This window comes from Aquarana catesbeiana, linkage group LG06 (genome assembly GCF_042186555.1).
Source record: "Aquarana catesbeiana isolate 2022-GZ linkage group LG06, ASM4218655v1, whole genome shotgun sequence".
Taxonomy (NCBI): Eukaryota; Metazoa; Chordata; class Amphibia; order Anura; family Ranidae; genus Aquarana; species Aquarana catesbeiana.
This window is the reverse complement of record NC_133329.1, coordinates 101,178,904-101,205,396: the sequence shown is the minus strand read 5'-3', so window position 1 is coordinate 101,205,396 and position 26,493 is coordinate 101,178,904. Positions and strand designations below refer to the sequence as shown.

The 26,493-nt window shown below is 44.4% G+C and overlaps 1 protein-coding gene across 9 annotated transcripts in view; it reads right to left on the bottom strand.

Moving 5' to 3' along the window:
• Window positions 1-987: 987 nt before the first annotated feature.
• The window catches only part of ASB8 (ankyrin repeat and SOCS box containing 8), a 41,931-nt gene continuing 16,425 nt past the window's right edge, over window positions 988-26,493 (bottom strand). For 3 of the 9 annotated variants that reach the window (XM_073636544.1, XM_073636545.1, XM_073636547.1), the window contains 4 exons: window positions 12,896-12,982; window positions 9,324-9,439; window positions 6,360-6,464; window positions 988-5,613 (listed from right to left, as the gene is read on the bottom strand). In XM_073636544.1, the coding sequence (XP_073492645.1) occupies window positions 4,981-5,613; window positions 6,360-6,464; window positions 9,324-9,428 (843 nt within the window). In that variant the 5' untranslated portion in view covers window positions 9,429-9,439; window positions 12,896-12,982 and the 3' untranslated portion in view covers window positions 988-4,980. Of the gene's footprint in view, window positions 5,614-6,359; window positions 6,465-9,323; window positions 9,440-12,895; window positions 12,983-24,659; window positions 24,711-26,493 lie in introns of all 9 variants that reach the window. The other 6 variants (XM_073636542.1, XM_073636543.1, XM_073636548.1 and 3 more) reach the window with 3 other exon arrangements.

Sequence of the window (26,493 nt, the reverse complement as noted above, 5' to 3'; positions counted from 1 at the left end):
ATAGGAGTGAGACTCCTATAGTGAAGGTGGTTGGGGATCTGAGCTGAAAATTTGTACAAGGAGTCTTCACTGACTGTCCTGAGAGGGGCTGCCATGGCACCCCTCTCATTCTGCAAATGCTAGCTGCCTAGCTGGCATGCTGACTATCTTGGCTTCAAGGCTTTCAGTCATTGGGGCTGATTAACTAAAAGCAAATAGATTGTTCACCTTGCAAGTGAAGTTGCACGCTGCAAGGGAAGTTTCCCCAGAAAATAAGGCAGGCATACATGGGTCGATATTTGGCCAGTTCAGCAGGGACCAGTCAAATTTTGATCCATGTATGAGCAGGGTGGTTGTACAGAAGTCAATCTACCAATTGACTTCTGTACAACCTCCTTGTTGGATTTTTGCCCAATCAGCGCCACGGGTTCAAGCCGGCAGTGTTGATCAGTGTATTATGGCAGGGAAGCCTACCTGCTGTCAGAATACAATAGCTTAGCAGGAAAAATTCCCCCATCCACCTTGAATGTGTGGATGGGGGAATCGAGTCATTTTTTTTTTTTTTTTATTCATTCAACCCCTTGATGAAAAAAAAAAAAAAAATGACTCATCTATGGCCAGCCTTAGTGAATTTGGTGAAGCTTCACTTTGCAAAGCATACCCAATCATGTGCAAGGAAAAAAAACAGCTTTTTTGCTTGCACATGATTAAAGCTCCACCTCATTGATTGGAGCACCAAAGACATGCTGGTAGGTTAAAGAGCGCCCTGTGGCGATTCAGTTCGCATAGGTAGCGCTATACAAGTCACTCAACAGATCAACTCAACAGATCATTCACCAAGCTCTGGGGTTAATTCCCTTGTAAAGTGCAACTGTACTTCTAAAGTGAACAATTTGCTTTTAGTAAATCAACCCCAATATTAGAAATATATTAGAAAGCTGTTTCTTTTTCCTGTACAGACAGAGAATTAGCTCACTTTAACTCCCCAAGATATGACAAGTCACTTGATTAATTACAACCTGTGCAATACTTTATTTCAGTATTGTAATCTGCTGAGAGTCCGATATCTTGAGTCTAAATTTCATACAGTACAAAAGGGTTCATATACTCATTAGTTCTGTCCATTGGCAAAACATTAAAAGGACCAGTCCACCCAATACATGTATTTTAGTCAGGATGGATTCCATGCTTAACGGAAACCTTATTTAAGAGAAATAGGTAAGCTGCCATTGCTAACCCCTTTCCAAGAATGCTAGTTGCCTGCCTGTTATAGTCACTACTAAAGTCACTACCCCAAGAACAAGCATGCACATTAGGAAAGGCAAAGTGAAAACAGAATGCCTAATATGCATATTTATTGCAGGTCTGTAACTCAAGGGATTGAAGGCACTATATCAGCATGACAGGAAAGCAACTAGCACTTTCAGAAAGGACTGCCACAGCCCCCGTGTTTCTCTGTATAGGTCTCCCATCAGCTTCTTATATATTTTGTGGTCTCCAGGGTTCTCCAATCTTTCCACCTTTGAACACAACACGTAGATCTCACTTTCTAAGCTGGAGTTTCCTATGTTCTATATTGAGGCATGCAAAGTTGGAGGTTTCCTGATACATAAGGAAAAAAAAGTCTACATAGAGGAATGACACAGGTAAAGACCTGGAGGGAGCATCTTCCAGACACGGTTCCCAAGATATATATAAATAGCCAAGTGTGGTAATTCACCACTATCTGCTTATAAATGGAACAACAGTTTTGGGTGGCCTAACTCTTTAAAGACAACCAGTCATAACAGGGGTTATACAAGGACCTGAACATTCAGTCTTAAATTTTGTCTTAGGTTTACAAAAAAAATACAATTTAGATTTTTTCCCCCCCTTGCTTAGTGTAAATTGGTCTAACACTTCATATTGACTTGTCAGGGGTCACTTAAAACCTAGGAGTAGATGCCCTGCTAACTGTCTGGCCTCAAACCAGCTCCTAAGCATGTAAAGGGTAAACCATCTACAGTGCTCAGTTAGCTTAGGCTAGGTTCACACTTGTGCAGGTGGTTGCTGCTGGTCGCTGGTGCAGGAACACACGTTCCTGCACCAGCAACCAACCGCAGACAAAAATGTTCTGCAATTTAGAACATGCATGGGGGTGGCATTAATTTCTAATGGCAACCCCCTGCACTGGAAACTGCAGCGCAAGTTCCCCCCACACTGGTGGTTTGTGTGCAGGCTGCATTTTCAGAAAAGGTGTAGGGACCTTTTCCCTGCATTTTTAGGAGGCACAAATGAATAGGCTGCTGTGCCCATGCAAAATTTGGCTCGCAGAGCCGCACTGACAAAGAAATGACAAAACTGACAAAGAAATGATGAGTCTATAATTTTAATGGTAGATTTTAACAGTGAGAGACAGAATCACAACAAAAATTTCCACAAAAACGCATTTCAAAAAAGTTTTAAATTGATTTGCATTTTAATGCGTTAAATAAATATTTAATCCCCCATCAAGATTTCTGGCTCCCAGGTGTCTTCTATACAAGTAATGGGCTGAGATTAGAAGCACTCTATTAAACGGAGTGCTCCTAATCTCAGCTTGTTACCCCGTATAAAAGACACCTGTCCACAGAAGAATTCAGATTTCAAGCTCTCCACCTGGCCAAGACCAAAGAGCTGTCCAAGGATATCAGGGACAAGATTGTAGATCTAAACAAAGCTGGAATGGGCTACAAGAGCATCATCAAGCAGCTTGGAGAGAGGGTGACAACAGTTGGTGCGATTATTAGCAAATGGAACAAACACAAAATTGTCAATCTCCCTTGGTCTGGGGCTCCATGCAAGATCTCACCTCGTGGAGTTTCAATGATCATGAGAACGATGAGGAATCAGCCCAGAACTAACACGGGAGAATCTTGTCAATGATCTCAAGGCAGCTGGGACCATAGTCACCAAGAAAACAATTGGCAAGACACTAAGCTGTGAAGGACTGAAATCCTGCAGCGTCCCAAGGTCCCCCTGCTCAAGAAAGCACATGTACAGGCCAACTGAAATTTGCTAGTGAACAGCTGAATGATTCAGAGAACTTGGTGAAAGTGCTGTAGTCTGAGACCAAAATCGAGCTCTTTGGCATCAACTCAAGTCGCCGTGTTTGGAGGAGGAGGAGGAATTCTGCCTATGACCCCAAGAACATCATCCCCACCGTCAAACACGGAGGTGGAAACATTATGCCTTGGGGGTGTTTTTCTGATAAGGGGACAGGACAACTTCACCACATCAAAGGGACGATGGATGGGCCCCATATAGCGTCAAATCTTGAGTGAGAACCTCCTTCCCTCAGCCAAGGCATTGAAAATGGGTCATGGATGGGTATTCCAGCATGACAATGACCCAAAACACACGGCCAGGGCAACATAAGAGTGGCCAAACGTCAGCCTTGAAGCCGTAATGACTTGGCGAGGATCTTCAAAGAGGATTGGGACAAAATCCCTCCTGAGATGTGTGTAAACCTGGTGGCCAACTACAAGAAACATCTGACCTCTGATTGCCAACAAGGGTTTTGACACCAAGTACTAAGTCATGTTTTGCAAAGTGGTCAAATACTTATTTCACTCATTAAAATGTAAATCAATTTATAACTTTTTTGAAATGTGTTTTTCTGGAAATTTTAGTTGTTATACTGTCTCTCACTGTTAAAATAAAGCTACCATTAAAATTCTGGACTGATCATTTCTTTGTCAGTGGGCAAAGTACAAAATCAGCAGGGGATCAAATACTTTTTTCCCTCACTGTAACATGTTTGTTATTTTAATAAAAAATCAACTCTAACTTTACAATCACTTTAAGGTATTCAGCTGGTATTGTTCCTTATTTCGTGCCCCCAGTAGGCAAATTTCTGGATCAAGAGCAATATTTACTTGCAACACATTGTTCATTCCATATTCAACCTCCCTTCAATACCAGGATTAGTTTAGGGCATTTCCCCAACGCATGAAGTAGATTTCCTGGCCCTCTTCTATATTTAGGGCAGTTTGGTGTTTTTTTTTTTTGCCACACTGAAACAATTTTGCTAGCATACAGTAAATTCCAAGAAGGATAAAGCTCTAATGAGGTTTTGAGGGGGATGAAAGTGATACAATAAGGATTAATGTTGATGCTGTATTCCATGGTTACTCATCTTTCTCCCGGCCAGCGCTACTCAGCAGAGTAATTTGGATTTGATAAGACACAAAAGAAAGATATATGTGGGAAATCAGAAAATGTTTTAGTGAAATTCATTGAAGACAATGGGGAAGGTGAAATTAAAGGGCAAGGAAGCTTTCAAATAATATTTCCCATGATTTGCCACCCCTCACTGAGCTCTTTCACACTGGGGTGCAGGCTGCGTTAGGGGTAAAGCGCTGCTCATTTTAGCGACACTTTACCGGCGCTGTGCGGGCGGGAGTGGGGCGCTTTTAACCCCAAAGAAGGAGTTAAAAAAGCTCAGCTGCCGAAGCGCTTTGAAGGCACTTCGACAGCACTGCCCATTGATTTCAATGGCAGGGGTGGTTTTATACACCGCTCCCGCACCGCCCCGCCCCAAAGACGCTGCTTGCAGGAATTTTTTTCCGTCCTGCAAGCACACCGCCCCAGTGTGAAAGCACTCAGGCTTTCACACTGGGGAGACAGTTTACAGGTGCTATTTTTAGCGCTAAAACGCCTGTAAAGCGTCTTCAGTGTGAAAAGGGTCTAAACTATCCTCCCTCCACAGCTGCATACTTACCTACAGTAGTTCAGGTGCCCTGTCCAGCTGTGCATCTACTTCTGGCTGGCCGGTTCTCTTCTTATGCATGCACAGTAGAACTCAAGACTTCTATGGGGCTTTTTCCCATCCTTAGGGGAGACGCCCAGGTAGCGGACATAGCATAGAAAAACTAGGAAGGGGGCAAATACACATCTTTCATAAGCAAGCCTGTAGAGCTATAATTTAAGATGAATACTGATATTTGTGCATATACTCAGGCATGACTGGTTCTCTTTAATTTACTCTATAAGTAGAAGATAGTTCTGGATAGATTTAGGAACAGGCAGCTTAGTCACTACATTTGAGAGGAGGCGTTCTCCAAGACTACTCCTAACCACTCTCCTCGCCAGAGCTTTCAAAGAGCCAGGTTCTGAACACAGCTTGAGAAGGCGTTGGCACAGTTCAGCATGTCGTGCGGCCTCAGGGGGCACACCTCCTTCCCTTCTCATCCGCAGATTCCCACAAGCTCTGTGCAACAGTTCCAGACATTGCTCCTCCCTCTCACCTCCCAAGCCTCTGCCCATCAGAGCTGCAAGCCTCCCGGCAGGGTACATCCCTTTGAGGTTGGTGGTATCAGGCAGTGCTCCATAGTCTAAAAGCAACCGAACACTCTCCAGATTGCCTTTCATGACGGCCCAGCTCAGAGGTGTGTCCTGATTATAGTCTAAGGTGTTCACCTTGGCCCCGCCCTCCAAAAGCACCAGCACACAGCTGTCCATGTTTTTGAAGGCTGCCCAGTGTAAGGGTGTGTCCTGATTGCCGTCCAGTGCATTGGGGTTGGCGCCATACTCCAGCAGGATCTCCACACACGTTTCATCCTTCTCTGCTGCATAGTGGAGAGCAGTGCGCTGGTAACCATCTTTGGCATTTACCTATAAGAAAGGATAACTCAGATATGACAATGCACACTCTACTACCAAAAAAAAAAAAAAAAATGGCCGGGCGGCAAAAATTCTACCCCTCTTCTACGTTACACCTACTCCATCCTTTCTTTCCCTAAGCGGCTTCCTTTTTCTCTCTTTTCTCCTTTCTGTTGCGGTCTCTAAATGCCTATTATGAGATATCAACCAGCCATTCAGCTGGTGGTTTTCTGGTTGGTTACTTTTTTGCGCCTTAGTGGGCATGTGGTAATTTCTGCTTGGGATTTTTTCCCCTTAAGTGGAGAATGCCTGCAATTTATACTCTATTTTTCTCCATTATATGCAATGTTAGTGTTATTCTTTCTCTATGTCTTGGCTTAAGTTTGCAACTACATGCTACTACTGTTGTTCTTATGTGTCTGATTGTAACACATTCCACCTGTGTTGTGGACGATCACTTGTTTCTGTAAATGATCAACACCATTGTTCCGGTTTAACCTTTTTTATGGAAATCTTCAATAAAAAATGTAAAACAGAAAGACTATCATAAACATAGAATTATGAATTGCTAACTGGGATTCAGGATCACAGTTTGGCTACACAAAGCTAACTTTAGTGATGTGTACTCCCTTGATCTGTAGTGTGCGGCTAACTGAAACTGAAAACTGAAGGCATAAGATGCTATGGCAGCCATATGTAACTAATAGAAGATCATTGGTATAACTGTTTTAACTGAGAAAATGATTGGTTGCACTGACGTTGGCTCCATTCTCCAAAAGCAGCTCTACGCAGTCCGCGTCACACACCATACAGGCGCTATGCAGTGGCAACAGCGTGTCATGAGGAATGTTCACATCTGCTCCCTGCGGAAAGAGAAAGACAGGATATCACTGCTTAGCACCCTGAGAGTCAGTTCTTATAAAAATACCACTAGCTGCAGTAACCATACAGGTCTTGCTGGTCATTAAACTTCTCCACTTACAATTTTTGTTTACTCCAATTAATTCAACTTGGTAAATTTGAATATAATTTTTATTCACTCCTACCACTCCAATTGTAAGAGGAGTGTGCCAACTCTGATATGTAACAGATAGTATGGTCCCCACCAGCATTTACTCTAAAGCAGGGGTCTCCAATCTTTGTAAACAAAGGGCCAGTTTACTGTGCTTCAGACTTTAGGGGGCTGGACAATGGCCAGTAGGAGGAAGCAACTGGTATTAGGAATTATTAGTGCCCCCCATTCTTGGCGTCAGTGGGAGGAACAGCGCCCCATTCTTGGCGTCAGTGGGAGGAACAGCGCCCCATTCTTGGCGTCAGTGGGAGGAACAGCGCCCCATTCTTGGCGTCAGTGGGAGGAACAGCGCCCCATTCTTGGCGTCAGTGGGAGGAACAGCGCCCCATTCTTGGCGTCAGTGGGAGGAACAGCGCCCCATTCTTGGCGTCAGTGGGAGGAACAGCGCCCCATTCTTGGCGTCAGTGGGAGGAACAGCGCCCCATTCTTGGTGTCAGTGGGAGGAATAGTGCCCCATTCTTGGCGTCAGTGCATAAATAATTGCCTTAAAGTTTTTGTCAGTGGGAGTATGGTGTCCCATTGTTGGTGTCAGTAGGAAGAATAGTGCCCCACTGGTGATGTCAGCGCAGAAACGATTTCCCCATTGTTTTTGTCAGTGGGAGGAATAGTGTCCCAAGGGCCGAACAAAGGCAAGTAAGGGGCCACATTCAGCCCCTGGGCCTCAGTTTGGAGACCACTGCTCTAAAGCAAAAGAGGACATGATGTAGGCAAGACAATTGGAACATAAAGCAGATACGTGGTCTATGATGTCATCAAACAGAAAGGCTGTCTTTCCTTCTCATCTCAGACAGGTTATTACACTGGTAGTGGTACAAAAACACAGAAAAGCTTTTCCTCGCAAAGCGTTTATTGACAAAAGCTGCGTGACATGCATTGAATGTATGGAGTTTTAAATTAACTCTGTCACCAAAACTGTACAATAAATGCCCCCCTTCAATGAAAATATGGAATAATCACCTCTCCCACTGCTCATGCCACTAATCTCTACAGTAGAAAGAAAAAAGGGTTAACGATGATCATGCCAAATCTAACACTTCTGGGAGTGTCCATCTCCTGTTCTGCCAGTAGGGGACACTGTGGTGATGTAAAGTTTGGAGGATTAAATCAGCAATCAGAGCCACTACAAGCCGATCTGACAGCCTAAAATTTTACTGTTGTTCAGGGGCAAAATGGCAGCCTCCAGCAAGAAGAAACGGGAGCAATGCTGGAGGCAATTTAGAGCACACACTGATTTAGGTAGCATAATTATGAATGTGGAATGTATGTTCCTTGATAAAGAACATTTTTTAAAATTTTTTCTTAAAGCGGATCTTTACCCATAACAACTTGATAAAAAATAAAGAATATAAATGCACATATTTTCGCAGGAAAAATATATACATTTATAATTTTTTTTTGCACAGAAACTTGCAAAGCTTTGCACTTGTGATCAGTGGATTGCAAGTGCAATGTCAGGCCTTCCTCCCTCCAGCTCTTCCCGTACCTCAATAGCAGGGGTGTCAAACTAAGTTTCATCGCAAGCCGCATCAGAAATAGGATTGCCCTCAAAGGGCCGATTGTATCTGTAAGACTATATAAATGTATCTACTCTGTAGGATACCAGCGGTGTGCAACCCTCCCTTTTCAACCGGCATAGAATCGTATTATTCTCAAAATTATTATAAGCAAATGTCCTGAGCATGTAAGATGTCAAGAGTCCCCCACCCCATCTTACATCACAGTGTACCCCCCTAACCTTGTGCTGCGGCCAGGAAGAAGCTGAGGGTGAAGCTTAGAAGCAGAAAGTGCAGGGTCTGGAGGAGGACCAGAGGAGGGCTGGAATCAACTGCCGGAGTCTGCTGAGACGAGGGGGTGCTGCAGCTGCACAGAGAGGTGTAGAATCTGTAGGAGGAAGGAGGAGGAGTTCTGTCCTCCTCTCTGCCACTGACTGCTGAGAAAGGTGGGGGGGCAGAGACGAGCATCTCCGTGGATGCAAGGAGAAGCACAGGATCTGGCGGAGGAGTTCTGTCCTCCTCTCTGCTGCTGACTTCTGAAACAAGGTGGGGGCAAATTCAATAAAAAAATGTGACAAGCCGTAGCTGCAGCAGCGGTGCGAGGGCCACATAAAATGGCCTGGCCGGGCTTCGCCCGCGGGCCTTGTGTTTGACACATGTGCTCTACATGCTTTCAGGTGGAGAGCTGGAGGAAGTGTCAATGGACTACAAGTGTGCTGATTATTGCACTTCTATTCCACTACAAGTCTGTCTGTGGTCTGCAGCTGCAAATGGGACTAGTAGTTCATTTGTTTACAGATGTGTGTGAATGAATGACGTGGGCAGGGCTCTGTTCAGCCTCACCAATTTTAAAAGTAACAGCAGCTTCTGAAAAGGAGAACCCCAACACAAGTCACTTTAATACTACAAACTCCACACACGTCACGGGTGATGCTGGTCACTTGTGGACTTTGTCACAGGCCCCTGATTATATTAGTGATGATGCTTTCAGAATTCAAGTTTATTATTACGCTCTGCTTGAAGTTGAAGAGAATGATGCCGATCAGGTACTCTAACTTTACTTCTAGAATGCTTGCTCAGGACAGCCAGGCAGCTAGCATTTTATAGAAGACAGTAACGGCAGGTTACTTGGAACAATTCTACCTCTTTCTACTCACCTTGCGAATCAGAGATTCCACAGTGTCGCCAGGCAACGACCGCACGGAGGAGATTGTACGGATTAACCTCTCGGAGAGAGAGTATTTTCTATGCACCTCTATCATTTTTCGAATACCTGAAATATAAAAAAGGAAAAATATATACAATATAAAAAAGGGATTTTTACCCACAGATTTATCCAATAACTAATAATTATATTTGAATGTTTCATTTATCCAATAACCGTCTTAGCCTCTCAATACCTAAAAATTTAGAATGCCAAAACATTGACATTTTTGGCTGTTCAGACACCATAACAATAGTAACCAGAAAATCCCCAGAATGATCTCCTTTAGGGCTCCATTCAATTGATGTTCTTGTCAAGCGCAGCATTTGCTATTCAGGCACAAATGCATGTCTTTGAATAGCAAACAGTGTTTGCCAAGAAAAGGCTGCGAATGACCTGCTTTGGCTGCAGTTAACATGCACCTCTATAGGACATGCTGCGTCCAAATAAACGCAGCTCAATGCAAAACAGATCGAAATGCAGCATCTGAACTGCTATGTGTACTGTTCAAACTCAAGTCAGCAACATTTGACTCCAAATGCACATCAAATGCAGGAAAACAACATTGGTCAACATGGGCCCATACTCACAGACATTTGTTTATCGGGAGTAATCTATATACCAGGAGTCCTTATAGCCAAACTAAACTTATAGCCAAAATGCAGATCAGCTGCATCAAACCAAACAGTGTACAGACTTACAGTTAAAGTGTTACTAAACCCACAACAGTAAAATCAGTCTGTACTGTATATGCAGTAAAGCAGGGATATGCAATTAGCGGACCTCCAGCTGTTGCAGAAGTACAAGTCCCATGAGGCATAGCAAGACTCTGACAGCCACAAGCATGACACCCAGAGGCAGAGAAATGATGGGACTTGTAGTTTTGCAACAGCTGGAGGTCCGCTAATTGCATATCCCTGCCATAAAGAATGCTCTTTATACTCACTGTGGATCCTAAGGGGTTAATCCTCTGCTTTGTGTAAAAAGGCTGTTTGATCCTGTCTTCTCTGATCCTCCCCTTCTTTTACCATCCCCAAACCATCTTCTGATAGAACAGAGCCTTGGGGGCACTCTGCACATGCTTAGTTTGGTGTGTATTGCTAAAGTCTTTTTTCTTGGGAGGGTGCATGTGATCAGCACAGGGCCAATTAGCCCTGTCCAGACAGAGGGTCAGGGGCCCTGCAGCTTCATAGGGCAGTAAGAGGAGAATGAAAACTCCTCCTACAAGTTTTTACCAGACACTGATAGAAGTTACAAGACTGCTATATACTACTGATGAGAAAAGGTATTTAGCAGTTTATATTTACTAAAATAATTGCATTTCCATAGTGAATGCAGGGTCCTGGGTTTAGTAACACTTTAATTTTCCTAAGAAAGCAATCACAGCCCAAGTACGAAAAGCTGTCCCCAGCCATCGTACTATCAGAGAGGATCTTTGATTCTTGTAGGGAAGCAGTGGTCTCTCCTCCAAGGATTGAAACGCTGTCTGCTGCGTCAGACCTATAGTTCTGCAATCAGAAAGTAACTCGAGCTTTGCATATTGCAGAGAATTAGCTTTGCCTTTTGCACCTGCAAAGTGAAGTTGAGCGCTCACTATACTGACGGTTTAATTTTTTAAATTCAGTTTCATGCCACCACATGGTCTACATGCTAATACACATATTTGTAAAAGCGAGCTACCTGGTTCTTTTCCATTTCCCGATGGACCTTTGCTGCTCCTAATTATATATTTAGCTCGTCTCGATCATCACCGGGCTGCAACTGCCCGACCTCAGAGATCCCCTCAGCTCCAGATTCAAAATCAGCCAAAGTAAGTGTTAAACCTACATTTTTCACAGCTAGGTTCCATTAACATATATGCGAATTGGATGCTTTTGAACCGCATCTGATTTGCATTACATGCAAATCAAGCCGCCTTTCTATGGAGCCAGTTCACATATATGCGATGCAGCAGCAGTGCGAACTAGCTGCGAATTTAAAAAGAGTCCTGTACATTTTCTGAGCACTGTGGTGCGATTCAGATGCAAATTTCAGGCTCACTGCTTTCTATGGAAAAGCAACTGAAATCGCACATCTGATCAGTTTTGAACACTAATTCAATCCAACAAAAAACAGCGTGGGGGTCTCCCACCCCCACATCCTTTAGGTCTGGTATGGATTTCAAGTGGAACCCCACACCAAAAACAAAACAAAAAAAACAAAAAACGGTGTGGCCCCCCCCCCAACAAATCCATACCAAACCCCTTGTGATGTCACTGACCCAGCATGCACCAGTCGATAACGTCACAAGGGGGCGGCGCCACCGGATGACCCCGCTACTTAAGAACTGGCAGACAACAGAGCAGGCAGACGGCAGGAGCCTTCGGCGCAAGGTTTTTTTTTTTCGGGTCGGCAGGTGTCGCGATCGACGATGGATCTACACCGGGGGACAAGGTTTTTGATTTTTTAATAAAGGAATTTTCAGAAACGGTCTTTTATTTCTTTTTGACACTTTTTGGTGAATAAATCTGGGGACCAACCTTGTTAGATTCAGATAAGCCGACCGCAGACCCCCACAACCACCGGCCAGGGCTGTGGGGAAGAGGCCCTTGTCATAGGGACAAGGTTCCTTTGGGGTGGGGAGGGGGCTCGCTCACATGCCCCCCCCCCTTCTCTTTTTCTGGCCTGCCAGGTGGCATGCTAGGATAAGGGTCTGCTGTGGATTTAGGGGGAGACCACACCATTTTTTTGTTTTTTTATTTTGGCAATGGGTTCTCCTTAAAATCCATACCAGACCCAAAAGGGCCTGGTATGGATTTGGAGGGATCCCCATGCTGGTTTCTTCACAATTTTTTATTGTGCCCATAAAGTGACCCGGTCATTATACAAAAGTTGCTCATGCAAGGCAATCTTGTGAAAGTTGTCTGTAATCTTTCACACTGCCCAAGACACCAAATGCCTCTTCAATGCTGATAAATTGTACCCCAAAGTCTGAGAAAAAGAGTGTCAAACTTCTAGGTTCCCTGCAGCTCTTAACAGTTACAGTTCCTCCTGTTGACCTTCACATTACTATGGTATCCTGTAACGAGTGGGGCCAGAGGGAGAAGCCAGAAAAAGCTAGAGAGACCCAGGATCCTCAAATCAGGATCTGCGCAGTCTGCTACATTTAGGATAGAGTCTTCCAGAATGTTATTGCTATCTTTGTCCAAAACTGAGGAGATAAACCCTCTCTATTTGACCGAATGGAATATCAAAAATGTTACAGTTGTCCTCAGAACATGGGATAAGGGTAAATATTCCAGTGGGGATACCTGTTCCAGTGGCAGCTGTCTAAGAGGGGATTAAGTCTCAGGTTGGAGATATTTTTTTTATAGGTCACCATGGTGCCTTGAGGAAGGGAATGTGCGAGGCCCCCAAAATGTCAGTTTAAGATCTAATGCGGTCTTCACAATAAATATGTGAAATGTATTTGGAGCGTTATAGTCTTCGTATTTGGTTTTGGCAGGGCCTCATCCATAGAAGAAGAAGATCACTTCAAGCACTTACCTATTATCTAAAAGGTCAAGTGCTGTGAGGAGTGCAGCTTCTATGTGGACTTCTTGCTGTTTTCCAGGAAGTAAAAGGGAAATCTCTCTAATGGGACACAGAAAAAAATAAATAAATAAAAACACAATAGGAGGTTTTAAATCCAAAACATTTTTTTAGCCTTAGGCCTCTTTCACACAAACGATCCGTTCAGGTCTGCCTGTCAGTTTTTTAGGCGGACCTGAACGGATGCTCCATAGACTGCTACATGTCCGCTGACATCCATCCTGCTCCAATCCGAAAAAGTGTGATGGAGGAAAAACCCACTTTTCCATCTGTCTGCGGATCGGATCGGGTGACAACGGACTCTACGGTCCGTCTTCATCCGATCCCCCATAGGAAAGAGCGGCGCTCTGACAGGTCCGTCATTGCACACCTGTCATCTGCCTGCTCAGCGGGGATCAACGGAGCGATCCCCCGCTGAGCAGAGCAGGCTCCGTACAGGGACACATCCGTGTGAAAGAGCCCTAAAGCACCGTACACACGGGCTGAATATCAGGAGGTATCGGCTGGTTCAATAGAGACCAGCCAACATTCTGTGTGTACGGCAGCCAGTCTGGTTTCTGATGAAGGGCATGACCAAAAAAGGTCTGCCGATCAGCATCCAATGGCTGAGAAGGCTGAACGGTGTGTTCTGGCAGGGGGGCTGTCCCCCTGTCAGAACAGGATAGCTCGGTGGGGATATTGTTGTACTAACATCGGATTGTTAGTACAGTATCTCCTCCCGAACGTACCAGTCCACTGGGTTGAATGAAAAAAAAAAAAAAAAAAATACTGATCTAGCAGTGAGTCAGGAGGGAACAGGCCAGCCATCAATTTTCCAAGTCAGTATTTGCATATTACAACAAATTTGGAGGGTCATGGGGTGCTCAAGAAGATACTGATACAACATTCCAGTTGTGGGTTTACAGATGTTTGTCTATGGAAAGGCATGCTTTAACAACAAATATAAAAACTCTTGTGTAAGCTACATGACTAGTTCTCTAAGTTTTGCAACTGGTTTTCTTTAAACCTCTGACTGTGCACAGCATGCAGAACCTTTCACAATTTTTTTTATATCTGAGTCTTAATATAGAAAATATGATACTGGAGAGGATAACGAAGGTCTCTGAAAAGGCCAGATTAGGGCAGGATGCGTGACTGCCCATGTCCTGGTAAACAAGGTTACAGGCATAGTCTGAGGTCCCATTTCTATGCACTCTTCCTGACGCATTTGAGGTCTTGCGGAGGTGCTCTGTTCTCCCTCCGCTCCCCCTCAGGGAGGCTCCCTGCCTCTGGCACTCAGAAGGCACATGAGACAGTCCAAGGCGATGCCTCCCAGGGCTGCTTTTAATGGATGAAGAGCAGAGAGCATCTCCTTCCATTAATTCCTGCTCGGATGGGATGAAATATTCAGTAGCCATCAGAAGGAGGAGGGTAGGGGGGGAAATCAGCTCGGGCTCCCTCCTAGCCAAACAGACTGTGCTGCCAAATCCTCACACACAGCAAATATTAGGGGAGACGTTAACCAGTTTGTTGCCAGGGGAACCAGATGTAAAGTGCTAGTCTGGTAGTACGGAACAACATGACAGGACTTGGAGCTATAGGCTAACACACAGCAGCTGGAAACTGTCAGCTAGATTACAAGAGGGAGGCTGTATTCTCCATGCTGCTAACTTTGCCCCCTTTAGTAATTTTAGCACTTATGACATACAATGTTAGCATAAGAAAGCACATGCACAGAACTGACATGTAACATATTACACAGAGAAATGGGAAAGGTTACGCTGCATTGTAAGCCCCTCACAAGGAGCCATCACAAAATAAACGTATTCTGCTTTTTGGAGGACACCATGTCAAAGGAATCACCAGATACCTTGAGATCATTTCACCAATGAGTTGTTATAGGAACACAAAAAAAGGTTAAATGTCTCAAAAGCCCAAAGTAAAAACAGCAACCAATCTGATCAATGTATATCTAGCAAAAGTGAGGTGCACATGAAAACGGCACAAAATATAATTAGGATTATTTCCCCAGTGCACTTACCAGTTACTTAGCACAGAGTCCACTCTAAACTGTATGAACAATTTGTGTTGAAATCAGAGGTTTTTGTTGAAGTTAAGACAGTATAACCACACGTTATGGTTCGAAGAGACTAAAAGGAATCAAAAAGCCCTCCAACCGAATACTTAGCTACACTGATTCGATCGGAGGGCTTTTTGATTCCTTTAGTCCAGGGGTCTCCAAACTTTTGAAAACAAAGGGCCAGTTAACTGTTCTTCAGGCTTTAGGAGAGTCAGACTGTGGCCAGTGGGGTTAGAAAGAATTTTAGTGGGAGGAATGCTGCCCCACTGTTGGTATTTAGGGGAGGAATGGCGTCCTATGATTGGTTTCTGTGGGAGGAATGGTGCAGTATCATTGGTGTCAGTAGTTGGAATGGTGCCTCAAGGGTCGGATAAAGGCAAGCAAAGGGCCACATCCAGCCTACAAGCCACAGTTTGGAGATCACCGCTTTAGTCCCTTCCCATAATAACTTGTATGATTATCCTGTATAGTTGGGTCTCTAATCCATAGAAGCCACGGATTTCCATAAACTGCATTTATGATGGCCAAAAAGTCCGAAACAGCTGTATGCACTTTGAAATAAATGGCTCTATATTAGGCTATATATGAACTATACACCAGCAGTTTTGGATGTTTATCTAGCCAATGGGCCATAAAGTTGGCTCCACCCACTGTCCTGAAATGAGGAATGATCCTCATTTTTTGGATATGTGATGGAACAAGACATGTAAATACTTTATGTTCTATGAATGCGTTACTGCGTTACTACGTTATATATATTTGCAAATATATGTGTAGCCACGCTGTTGCACCAAAGCCCCTCTGCAAAGTGATCTTTCACTCTGGCCTAACAGAGCTCCCACCTTGGGACATACACTCACTGGCCACTTTATTAGATACACCCATTAGATGCTTGGTAACACAAATTGCTAATCAGACAATCGCATGGTAGCAACTCAATGCATTTAGGAATCCAGACTTGTTGAAGATGACTTGCTGAAGTTCAAACTGAGCATCAGAATGGGAAAGAAAGAGGATTTAAGGGACTTTGAACATGGCATGGTTGTTGATGCCAGACGAGCTGGTCTGAGTATTTAAAAAAAAAAAAACTGCTGATCTAATGGGATTTTCACATATATTTCATTCCTAGAGATGGCTGTAAGAACTCACCCAAGCTCTACCACAATAAAAGGATGATGGCCTGTGTGTCAGTGCTCTGGCTATCCTATTCAACATGAATCTATAGAAATCAAAAGCCAGCACACGATCGCTCTTTCTTATGAAATTTTATTTTGCACTGAAGCAGTTACAACAAGAATTTAAAAAGATGCTGTAACTGCTTCAGTGCAAAATAAAATTTCATAACAAAGAGCAATCGTGTGGCGGCTTTTGTTTTCAATACGACCATATCTAGGGTTTACAGAGAATGGTCCAAAAAAGAGAAAATATCCAGCGAGCTCCAGTTATGTGGACGAAAATGCCTTGTTGATGTCAGAGAAGAATGGTCAGACTGGATTGAGATGATAGAAAGGCAACAGTAACTCAAATAACCACTCGTTACAACCGAGGTATGCAGAATACCATCTCTGAACAGACAACACATCGAACCTTGAAGCAGATGAGCTACAACAGCAGAAGACCATACAGGGTGCCACGCCTGTCAGCTAAGAACAGGAAACAGAGGCTACAATTTGCACAGGTTTAACAAAATTGGACAACAGAAGATTGGAAAAATGTTGCCTGGTCTGATAAGTCTCGATTTCAGCTGTGAAATTCAGATGGTAGGGTCAGAATTTGGCGTAGAATGAAAAATGCAAGGATGGATCAAGGCTGGTGGTGGTGGTGTAATGGTGTGGGGGATATTTTCTTGGCACACTTTGGGCCCCGTAGTACCAATTGAGTATCGTTTAAACACCACGGCCTACCTGAGTATTGTTGCTGACCATGTCCATCCCTTTATGACTACAGTGTACCCATCTTCTGATGGCTCCTTCCAGCAGGATAATGTACCATGTCACAAAGCTCAAATCAGCTCACCACTGGTTTCTTGAAAATGACAATGAGGTCACTGTACTCCAATGGCCTCCACAGTCACCAGATCTCAACCCAATAGAGCACCTTTGGGATGTAGTGGAACAGGAGATACGCATCATGGATGTGCAAGCGGCAAGTCTGCAGCAACTGCGTGATGTGATCATTTCAATATGGACCAAAATCTCTGAGGAATGTTTCCAACACCTTGTTGAATCTATGCCAAAAAGAGTTAAGGCAGTCCTGAAGGCAAAAGGGGGTCTAACCCGGTATTAGCAAGGTGTACATAATAAAGTGGCTTGTGAGTGTATATCACAATTAATAAATTAGCAGCATGCATTAGAAATAGCCCATTTCTCCTTAAAGGTGCAGGGACACACCAGAAGCCCAGTCTCCCTCCATGGCAGTTGAACTGGTGGATATCAGCACTATAATAACAAGTGTGATTCTCTGCAGTATTCTCCTATCAACCCAGGGTGGATTGCAGATTGGCGAGTCTGCAAGGGACAGGCTCAGAGATAGGATGAGAATTTCACTGAGAGCTGTTTTTTTTATTCACAAATTACCAGGGCTATTTATTTTTCTAAAAAGAACATCATAAGCCGTATTAGGCTTTATAGTGGAAATAAAAATCATTGAAAAAAACTGCAAGCAGAGTGGGTCAGGGACCTCTTTGTCAGCTTAGCGTTGGGACAATGGCAGAAAAGTAATCAATATTCCTTTCAAGGAATACTGAATGTCTCCTTATTCAATGCAAATCACACAGAGTTGACTAGGTGGTACATATACACACACACATACACATACACACACACACACACACACACACACACACACATATATATACACATACACACACAAACAATACAACAGCCCCAAATTGCCTTGCTAAATTAACCTATTAAAAGGACACACCCCTTGGCTTGCAAAGATTAATCTGCTTTGATTTTCTGATGGCCACAATTACTGTATGTAAGCGTGGAAGGAAACTTCAGTCTCTATCTACAGCCAAACATAAGATCTCATGGATTATGATCCATGAAAAAAATAGTATTCATTATCAGTGGCAACTGGTGCTCCATTTTTTGGGGGGGGGGCGTCAAACAAACCATTCGCCAACCACTCCCACCCCCCCAGTCTCTCCCTCATGTGCCCACCAGCCCGGCACTTACCTCATCTAGGTCATGGGCAGCTTCGGCTCCTTGCTGCATCTTCCCTCCTTAGTGGCTTCATGGCAGCTTCCCTTGCGTCTCCTCCTCCTCTACGGTCACTTCTCCTCTCGGCCAATCGGGACCCACTTCCTGAATGGCCTGGAGGAGAATTAGGAGGACAATAGCAAATATTAATTTGCTATTGTCACACAACTGGGTGGGCCCCAAGCCCACCCTTTTTTGAAGCCAATTAGAGCCTCAGGCTCTAATCATGTGCCTCAAAAAAAACATGGATTAGGGGGGCGGCGCCCCTGTACCCCTTATGCCAGATAAACGCTTGTCCGGCTATTCTATTAATACAATATAGGCCTTAATATTATTTGCGGTCTCCATGTCCGGTACTTCTTTCCCTCTTTTTCCTTACTCGTCTTTTGTCTCTGAACTATTCAAGTATGGTCAAATGTTTGATATATTCATTACGATACTAATTCTCTGCACATACTGTCTACATATAACTACCGGTATATATCGTAAGATGAATATTCCAGCTCTATAACTCGTCGCATTTGAGTTTGTATTTTTGAGATATCTATCTAGATATAGCTATCTAGATATTACCATCTATCTATCTATCTATCTATCTATCTATCCCTTACGACCCTTGTTTATTCATGTGCCTCTTTTCACTGGTTCATACTGTAAATTCTTCCTACAAAATAATACGTAAAAATATTAAACCAAAAAAAACTGCAAGCAGGCAGGCTGTTTAATGCAGAAGAGACATTTCTGCAATAAAATAACCATATCTGCATGTTTGCAGTTATCTGTAGAATGTACAATGAGCTGCGCATGTGCATCTCAGGTTGCATCCCGACACAGGGCCAGTGCCCCAGGATGACTTTACTCCTGCGCACACGCGGGAAAGACTTCATCCTAAGCCCATCAATCAAGATGGTCGAAAACTGGCACCCAGGAGAAGCCAAGGGCAGGATGCCAGTGCTGGTGAGGGAGGTCGGACCATTGAAACAGAAGTATTGCCTTTAGTTCAGTTTTTTAAGACAAACCCAATTTTTGCTGGTTGAGGGATGTGCTATCATGTATGGCATACTTGCACATTATTGCAAAATGACCTCTTATGTGCCCTCCTGTAGCAGTAACAGGCTACAAGAACCACTCCACCATCTCCCCAGCCATGGCTTCCAAGGTGATCTTCTTTGGCCACTGATAATGCACAGAAGTTGTCTCGTCCACAGCACCAGATTCTTTTCTATTCTCAGCATACCAAGAAAGAGCCGGGATACATAAACAAAGAATTGTAAAAAGGGGCAACTTTTTCTTTTTTTTGGACAAAGAAACTTTGCATGTCTCCGCCAGCACACAGCTTTCGTAAACATCCAGAATATCCACACCCTAGAAAACCAGAATATGTAAAATATTGACCAGCTGGGGGCATGGACTGGAGCTGCATGGCGTAGGGTGTGCAGACTGAGAGCTCCGTCTGAGAATCCATCCTTTACATCGATCCTGTGGGGTAATCCTCCCTTAAATACACTGACCGGCTGCCCGTAGTGTCTCCCTGCACTCCTGCTGCTGCCGAAGCGGGTCTTTGAGGCTTTGGCCAAGCTTGATAAGTATCGCCATGAGGGACGAGAACATGTGGAGGAAGATGGCGCCGCTCCCATTCAGGAAGCAGAGGAGCTACCCTCCGGAGAAACTGCCAGAATCCTTGAGGCTGTCTCCCTGTGCCAAACTACCCTCACTTCTAAAATAGAGGAGGTGAAGGTCGACATCTCTCTCATCTGATATCCACAAATTGAGGGAGAGAGCGACAGACCGAATGCAGGGTAGGTCACATGGAGGCTGAAATCCCACCATTGCAAGTGACAACTGAACGGCTGCACCATCAGCTCAGTGTCGTCCTGAATAAGCAGGACATAGAGAACAGACTCCGCAGATGCAATCTCCGATTTGTGGGTCTACTCGAAAGAGCGGAGGGCTCTGACCACCCCCCCCCCCCCATTTCTTGAGAACCTACTTATTAAAACTTTCAGCAGAGAGGCCTTCTCGACAACGTTCTTGGTGGAGCGTGCTCATCGCCAGGCTGCTCGACCTACGCCCGCCCCCCCCCACGCACCTTTATTGCAAAGCTTCTAAACCACCGTGACACTGTTCTGCGCCTAACCCGCGAGAGAGGCAACATCCCATTCGGCAACATGAACGTCGAGGTGTTCCCAGATATCTCCGCCGAAGTACAAAAGAAGAGGGCACAGTCCACCGAGGCTAAGCGACAACTCCACATCCACCACTTAACCTATGCAATGCAGTTTCCAGCGAGGCTCCGCGTGGTCTGTGATGGCAAGGCCCAATTCTTTGAAGATCCCACAGCAGTCCTGTTATGGCTGGAACACCGCAACGCAGCTGGCCCTGCACCTGCCTAGGTCTCCAATCAACTCCCCTCTCTCGACATGTGAATGGGATTTCTTGGTAGTGGCTCCATTGTTTCGGCCCCGGACCGGACAATCTTCCACGAACCGCGAGTCAGGCACTGCCTGTTATTTCTCCCCTTCTGCACCCACTTTGATCTCTTTCGGCCAGTCCGGGCGCTATCTGCGCCCCTTGTACCAGTGTTGTAACCCGAATTACTTCCCCATCCTCTTCTACTCCCCACTTCATTGATCCTAACTGCCCTCAGACGCACTGTCTGCACCCACCTGAACTGTCTGTAAACTTTCCACCCCGCACCGTTGTGCGCGCTTCAGTTACTAGCCGTCCCCCTGAGCACGCCATGGTCACACTTGAACTCATGTTCCTTTTTCTGACCTGGCGACCACTGACGCTTTTGTTTCCCTGGCCAGCCGCTACCACCACGGCCATGGAGGGTAGTCGTTTGTTTATTCTGTCACGCTGGTCCAGAGTAGGCAAAGTTCACGTGTTATATGTATTAAGTTGCTTACATTTGACTTCCCTCGTAACTCAACCTCATTGTACTCAATATATACTGAATCCTTATGGTCATTCACTACCCTCCTTGGCTTTCTGTGCAACCAGTACTAAAAGACTGTTGGCCCCTGCAGTCTGCTTGCACAGACCCGCCGCACTCACATGTGTAATGCTTTTTTTTCCCCTTGTACTGCGTGCTGTTCTGCACTGTATTTGAAATGTTTGACTGCTCTGTGGGAGGCTGTTCCCTGTGGATTCGACTGCATGCCCAAATACCCCCGAAACTGCCATGGCTTCTCTCAAATTAGTTACATGGAACGTGCGCGGACTACGCACTAAACCCAGACGAGTAGCTGTCCTTTCCCACCTCAAGTCCTTGCGAGCAGACGTCTCTGTCCTTGTTGAGACTCACATCAAGGGTCAGATTCAGATGGCGCTCAAAAAACCCTGGGTCGGCTGGCTCTACCACGTCCCCTACACCTCCAATTCCCATGGGGTAGCTATTCTGATCCCTAAATCAGTGCAGTTCCAACTCCACTACCTGCAGTCAGATCCGCAGGGTCGGTTTCTATTTCTCCACGCCGACGTTGGTGGCTTGGAGGGTCTCCTTATGGCACTTTATATCCCACCACCATTCCAGTTTACTGTCCTGCAGGTGGAAATAGCCTTTATGGCCAAACATCCCACAGTACCTACCATCTGGATGGGCGACTTAGACTTAGCTCATCTGCCCAGATGCCACCCCTTTACCAGATTCGGGAGGTTTCTCTCAGAGTTCGCCATGATAGACACTTGGAGACACAAGCATCTGACCATGATAGCCTACTCCTGCTTTACTCCCTCACAATCTGCCATGTCCCGTATTGATCTACTGTTGATCTCCCCCGCCCTAGTGCCTGACCCCCTGAATGTGGGGTAAGGTGCTCTCTGATCATTCCCCGTATTATTATTTTATTATTCCCCGCTTATTAGGTCTCCCTTCCATCTCCGAAGAGGAGAAGTACCTAAATATATTTTTGCAAGAGTCTGGGTTTATGGCCAGAATGCAAATAGCCCAATCTTGGATCAAAGCGTCTCTTCTACCATTCAGCAATGGATCAGGGCAGTAAACACTACATTTCCCTATAAAAAAGGTACTGTATTCACACAGAGGCTGCCCAGCCAAATATAACAAAATCTGGGACAGGTGGTTGGAGGATTCCTCCACTTGCACAGACGAGCAATAACTCATTTAAAAGCTATGTTCTCCGATGTAGCTTACGTAATTGCCTTTCGCTCTCAGTTTGTATGCTTGTATGCCTTCATGTGACGTGCTATGATACGCTTCCTGCTATTTTTCTTTTCCTTTTAAAAATTTGCTATTCTTGCACTCGGGCACCATAGGCTCAAGTGGGTAGGTTCTTAGGACTATCCTAAATAATATGATCTGGTATGTACCCTGCACTTGCGAAGGTTATCTCAAATGCTTTATCCTTCTGAATAGTGCCTGTTGCACTTTGTACTTGTTTGCATATCCTTTTCATGCTCAATAAACTTCATTTTGGTTTAAAAAATAAAAATACAGACCAGCTCCTGTGCGTGTCTACTGATCCAGTACTATGATGGGCAGCCCAACTAACCAAGAGTGTGGCATGGGGTGGGCCAGAGTTCAACTTTGGCTCTGGCAGTATGAATTTGAATAGTAGAGCACCTTGGATTTCTGGACTCCCATGTGTTCTGGAACAAGGCAGGGGGCACCTTTTTCAGTAAAACTGTGGTCTGCTTGATACCCATATGACCCATTCGTTCCCAGTTACAACACAAAAGATACACCAAATGAACCTGCGGGATACTCTGTGGAGGTCTTTAGCCTCCTCCAAATCCTCCCAGGTTGACTCAAAAGAATCAAAAGTAGCTATGAGAGCTTGAATTAGCAGTTCTGTATTTTACCATAACTACAAAAACTTATTTTTTTTCCTCATTGGACGATATTTATCCATACTCTTTAATCCTCAAATTCAGACTACCACTAAGTGAGGGGGATAGGTCTAAGAGAGGCAGGACATCCCCTGGCCAGTGGCCATTGCTGGGCTCTAGCCAAAGAGGACTAAAGCAGGCCATACATGGATCAAAATTAAGCTGGCTCAGCAGGGTTGGGCTGAATTTTTGATCCATGAATGGCCAGCCAGGGCCATAACTTCCCCAGCGGCGCCCATCACTGTGGTTAAACAGAAATCGATCTACAGTCAGTTTCTTTCAGGTCAGTGACTGATGGCTAGCCAAAAATCAGAAGATAGCTTCACAGCCTGCATATTTAAAAACAAAGTCAGATATATGAGGGATTTCATTGCCAACCTAAAGGCTTTAATAATATTTTTAATCCCTACCCTAGAAAAAAAATTGTGGGGAAAATGATTATTTGATTCCCTGTAGATTTTGTAAGTTTGCCCACTTACAAAGAAATGAAGGGTCTATAATTTTTTTTATCATAGGTGTATTTTAAATGATAGAGACAGAATATCAACCAAAAATCCTGAAAAAACACATCATACAAATGCTATAAATTGAGTTGTAGTTCAGTTAGTAAAATAAGCATTTGATCCCCCTACCAACCAACAGTAATTCTGGCTCCCACAGACTGGCTACAGTATACACAGATTAGCCCTGTCAATTTAAGAAGGTGCTCCTAACAACAACAACTCATTATGTGTATAAAAAAAAAAAAAAAAAAAAAATCTCATCATCATGAGCAAGACCAAAGAGCTGTCAGGGACAAGACACATGGCTGGAATGGGCTACAATACCATCAGCAAAAAGTTTGGCAAGGAGGAGACAACTGTTGGAGCGATTATTCGCAAATGGAAGAAATACAAAATAATCATCAATAGCCCTCGGTCTGGAACTCCATGCAGGATTTTACCTCATGGGCAAGGATGATGAGAAAAGTAATCAGCCAAGAACTACACGGAAGGAGCTTGTGAATGATCTCAAGGCAGTTGGGACCAGTCACCAAACAAACCATTGATAACATAATACACCAACAGGGATTAAAGTCCTAAAACGCCCACAAGGTCCCCCTCCTCAAGAAGGCACATGTACAGGCCCATCTGAAGTATGCCAATAAACATCTAAATGATTCAGAGAAGGATTGGGAGAAAGTACTGTGGTCAGACGAGACCAAAATTGAGCTCTTTGGCATTAACTCAACCCGTCGAGTTTGGAGGAAGAGAAATGCTGACTATGACCCGAAGAACACCATTCCTACAGTCAAGCTCAGAGGTGGTAACATGATACTTTGGGGCGGTTTCTCTGCTAAAGGTACAGTCAGACTTTGCTGTATTAAGGGGCCAATGGACAAGGCCATGTATTGTAAAATCTTGGATGAGAACCTTCATCCCTCAGCCGCAACACTGAAGATGGGTCGTGGGTGGGTCTTTTATTGAGAATATTTATGGAGGGAGCTGAAACTTTGAGTTGCCAAGAAACCTTAAGGATTTAGAGAAGATCTGTAAGAAGATTAGACCAAAATCCCTCCTGAGATGTGTACAAACCTGGTAACCAACTACAAGAAACGTCTTACCTCTGTGCTTGCCAACAAGGGTTTCTCCACCGAGCACCAAGTCACGTTTTCCTTGGGGATCAAAATACTTATTTTACTCACTGAACTGTAACCTAATTTATATCATTTGTATCGTGTTTTTTCTGGGTTTTTGGTTGATATTCGGTCTCTATCATTTAATATACACCTATGGTAAAAATTAAAGACCCTTCATTTCTTGGGCATACAGTGGGGCAAAAAAGTATTTAGTCAGCCAGCAATTGTGCAAGTTCTCCCACTTAAAAGATGAGAGAGGCCTGTAATTGTCATCATAGGTATACCTCAACTATGAGAGACAAAATGTGGAAACAAATCCAGACAATCACATTGTCTGATTTTTGAAAGAATTTATTTGCAAATTATGGTGGGAAATAAGTAAAAGTTCATCTCAATACTTTGTTATATATCCTTTGTTGGCAATATCCTTTGTTGTCACACACTGTTGCTGGTATGTTGGCCCATTCCTCCATGCAGATCTCCTCTAGAGCAGTGATGTTTTGGGGCTGTCGCTGGGCAACACAGACTTTCAACTCCCTCCAAAGGTTTTCTATGGGGTTGAGATCTGGAGACTGGCTAGGCCACTCCAGGACCTTGAAATGCTTCTGACGAAGCCACTCCTTTGTTGCCCAGGCGGTGTGTTTGGGATCATTGTCATGCTGAAAGACCCAGCCATGTTTCATCTTCAATGCCCTTGCTGATGGGAGGTTTGCACTCAAAATCTCACGAAACATGGCCCCATTCATTCTTTCATGTACACGGATCAGTCATCCTGTTCCCTTTGCAGAGAAACAGCCCCAAAGCATGATGTTGCCACCCCCATGCTTCACAGTAGGTATGGTGTTCTTTGGTTGCAACTCAGCATTCTCTCTACTCCAAACACGACGAGTTGTGTTTCTACCAAACAGTTCTACTTTGGTTTCATCTGACATTCTCCCAATCCTCTTCTGGATCATCCAAATGCTCTCTAGCAAACCTCAGACGGGCCCGGTCATGTACTGGCTTAAGCATGGGGACACATCTGGCACTGCAGGATCTGAGTCCCTGGTGGCGTAGTGCGTTACTAATAATAGCCTTTGTTACGTTGGTCCCAGCTCTCTGCAGGTCATTTCACTAGGTCCCCCCGTGTGGTTCTGGGATTTTTGCTCACTGTTCTTGTGATCATTTTGACCCCACGGGGTGAGATCTTGCATGGAGCCCCAGATCGAGGGAGATTATCAGTGGTCTTGTAGGTCTTCCATTTTCTAATTATTGCTCCTACAGTTGATTTCTTCACACCAAGCTGCTTGCCTATTGCAGACTCAGTCTTCCCAGCCTGGTGCAGGTCTACAATTTTGTTTCTGGTGTCCTTCGACAGCTCTTTGGTCTTCATCATAGTGGAGTTTGGAGTGTGACTGTTTGAGGTTGTGGACAGGTGTCTTTTATACTGATAACAAGTTCAAACAGGTGCCATTAATACAGGTAATGAGTGGAGGACAGAGGAGCCTCTTAAAGAGGAAGATACAGGTCTGTGAGAGCCAGAAATCTTGCTTGTTTGTAGGTGACCAAATACTTATTTTCAAAATAATTTACAAATAAATTCTTTCAAAAATCAGACAACGTGATTATCTGGATTTGTTTCCACATTTTGTCTCTCATAGTTGAGGTATACCTATGATGACAATTACAGGCCTCTCATCTTTTTAAGTGGGAGAACTTGCACAATTGGTGGCTGACAAAATACTTTTTTGCCCCACTGTACATACCAAATCTGCAGGGGATAAAATAATTTTTTTTTCCCACTGTATAGAGATCAGATAATCTGACTTTATTGACTTTC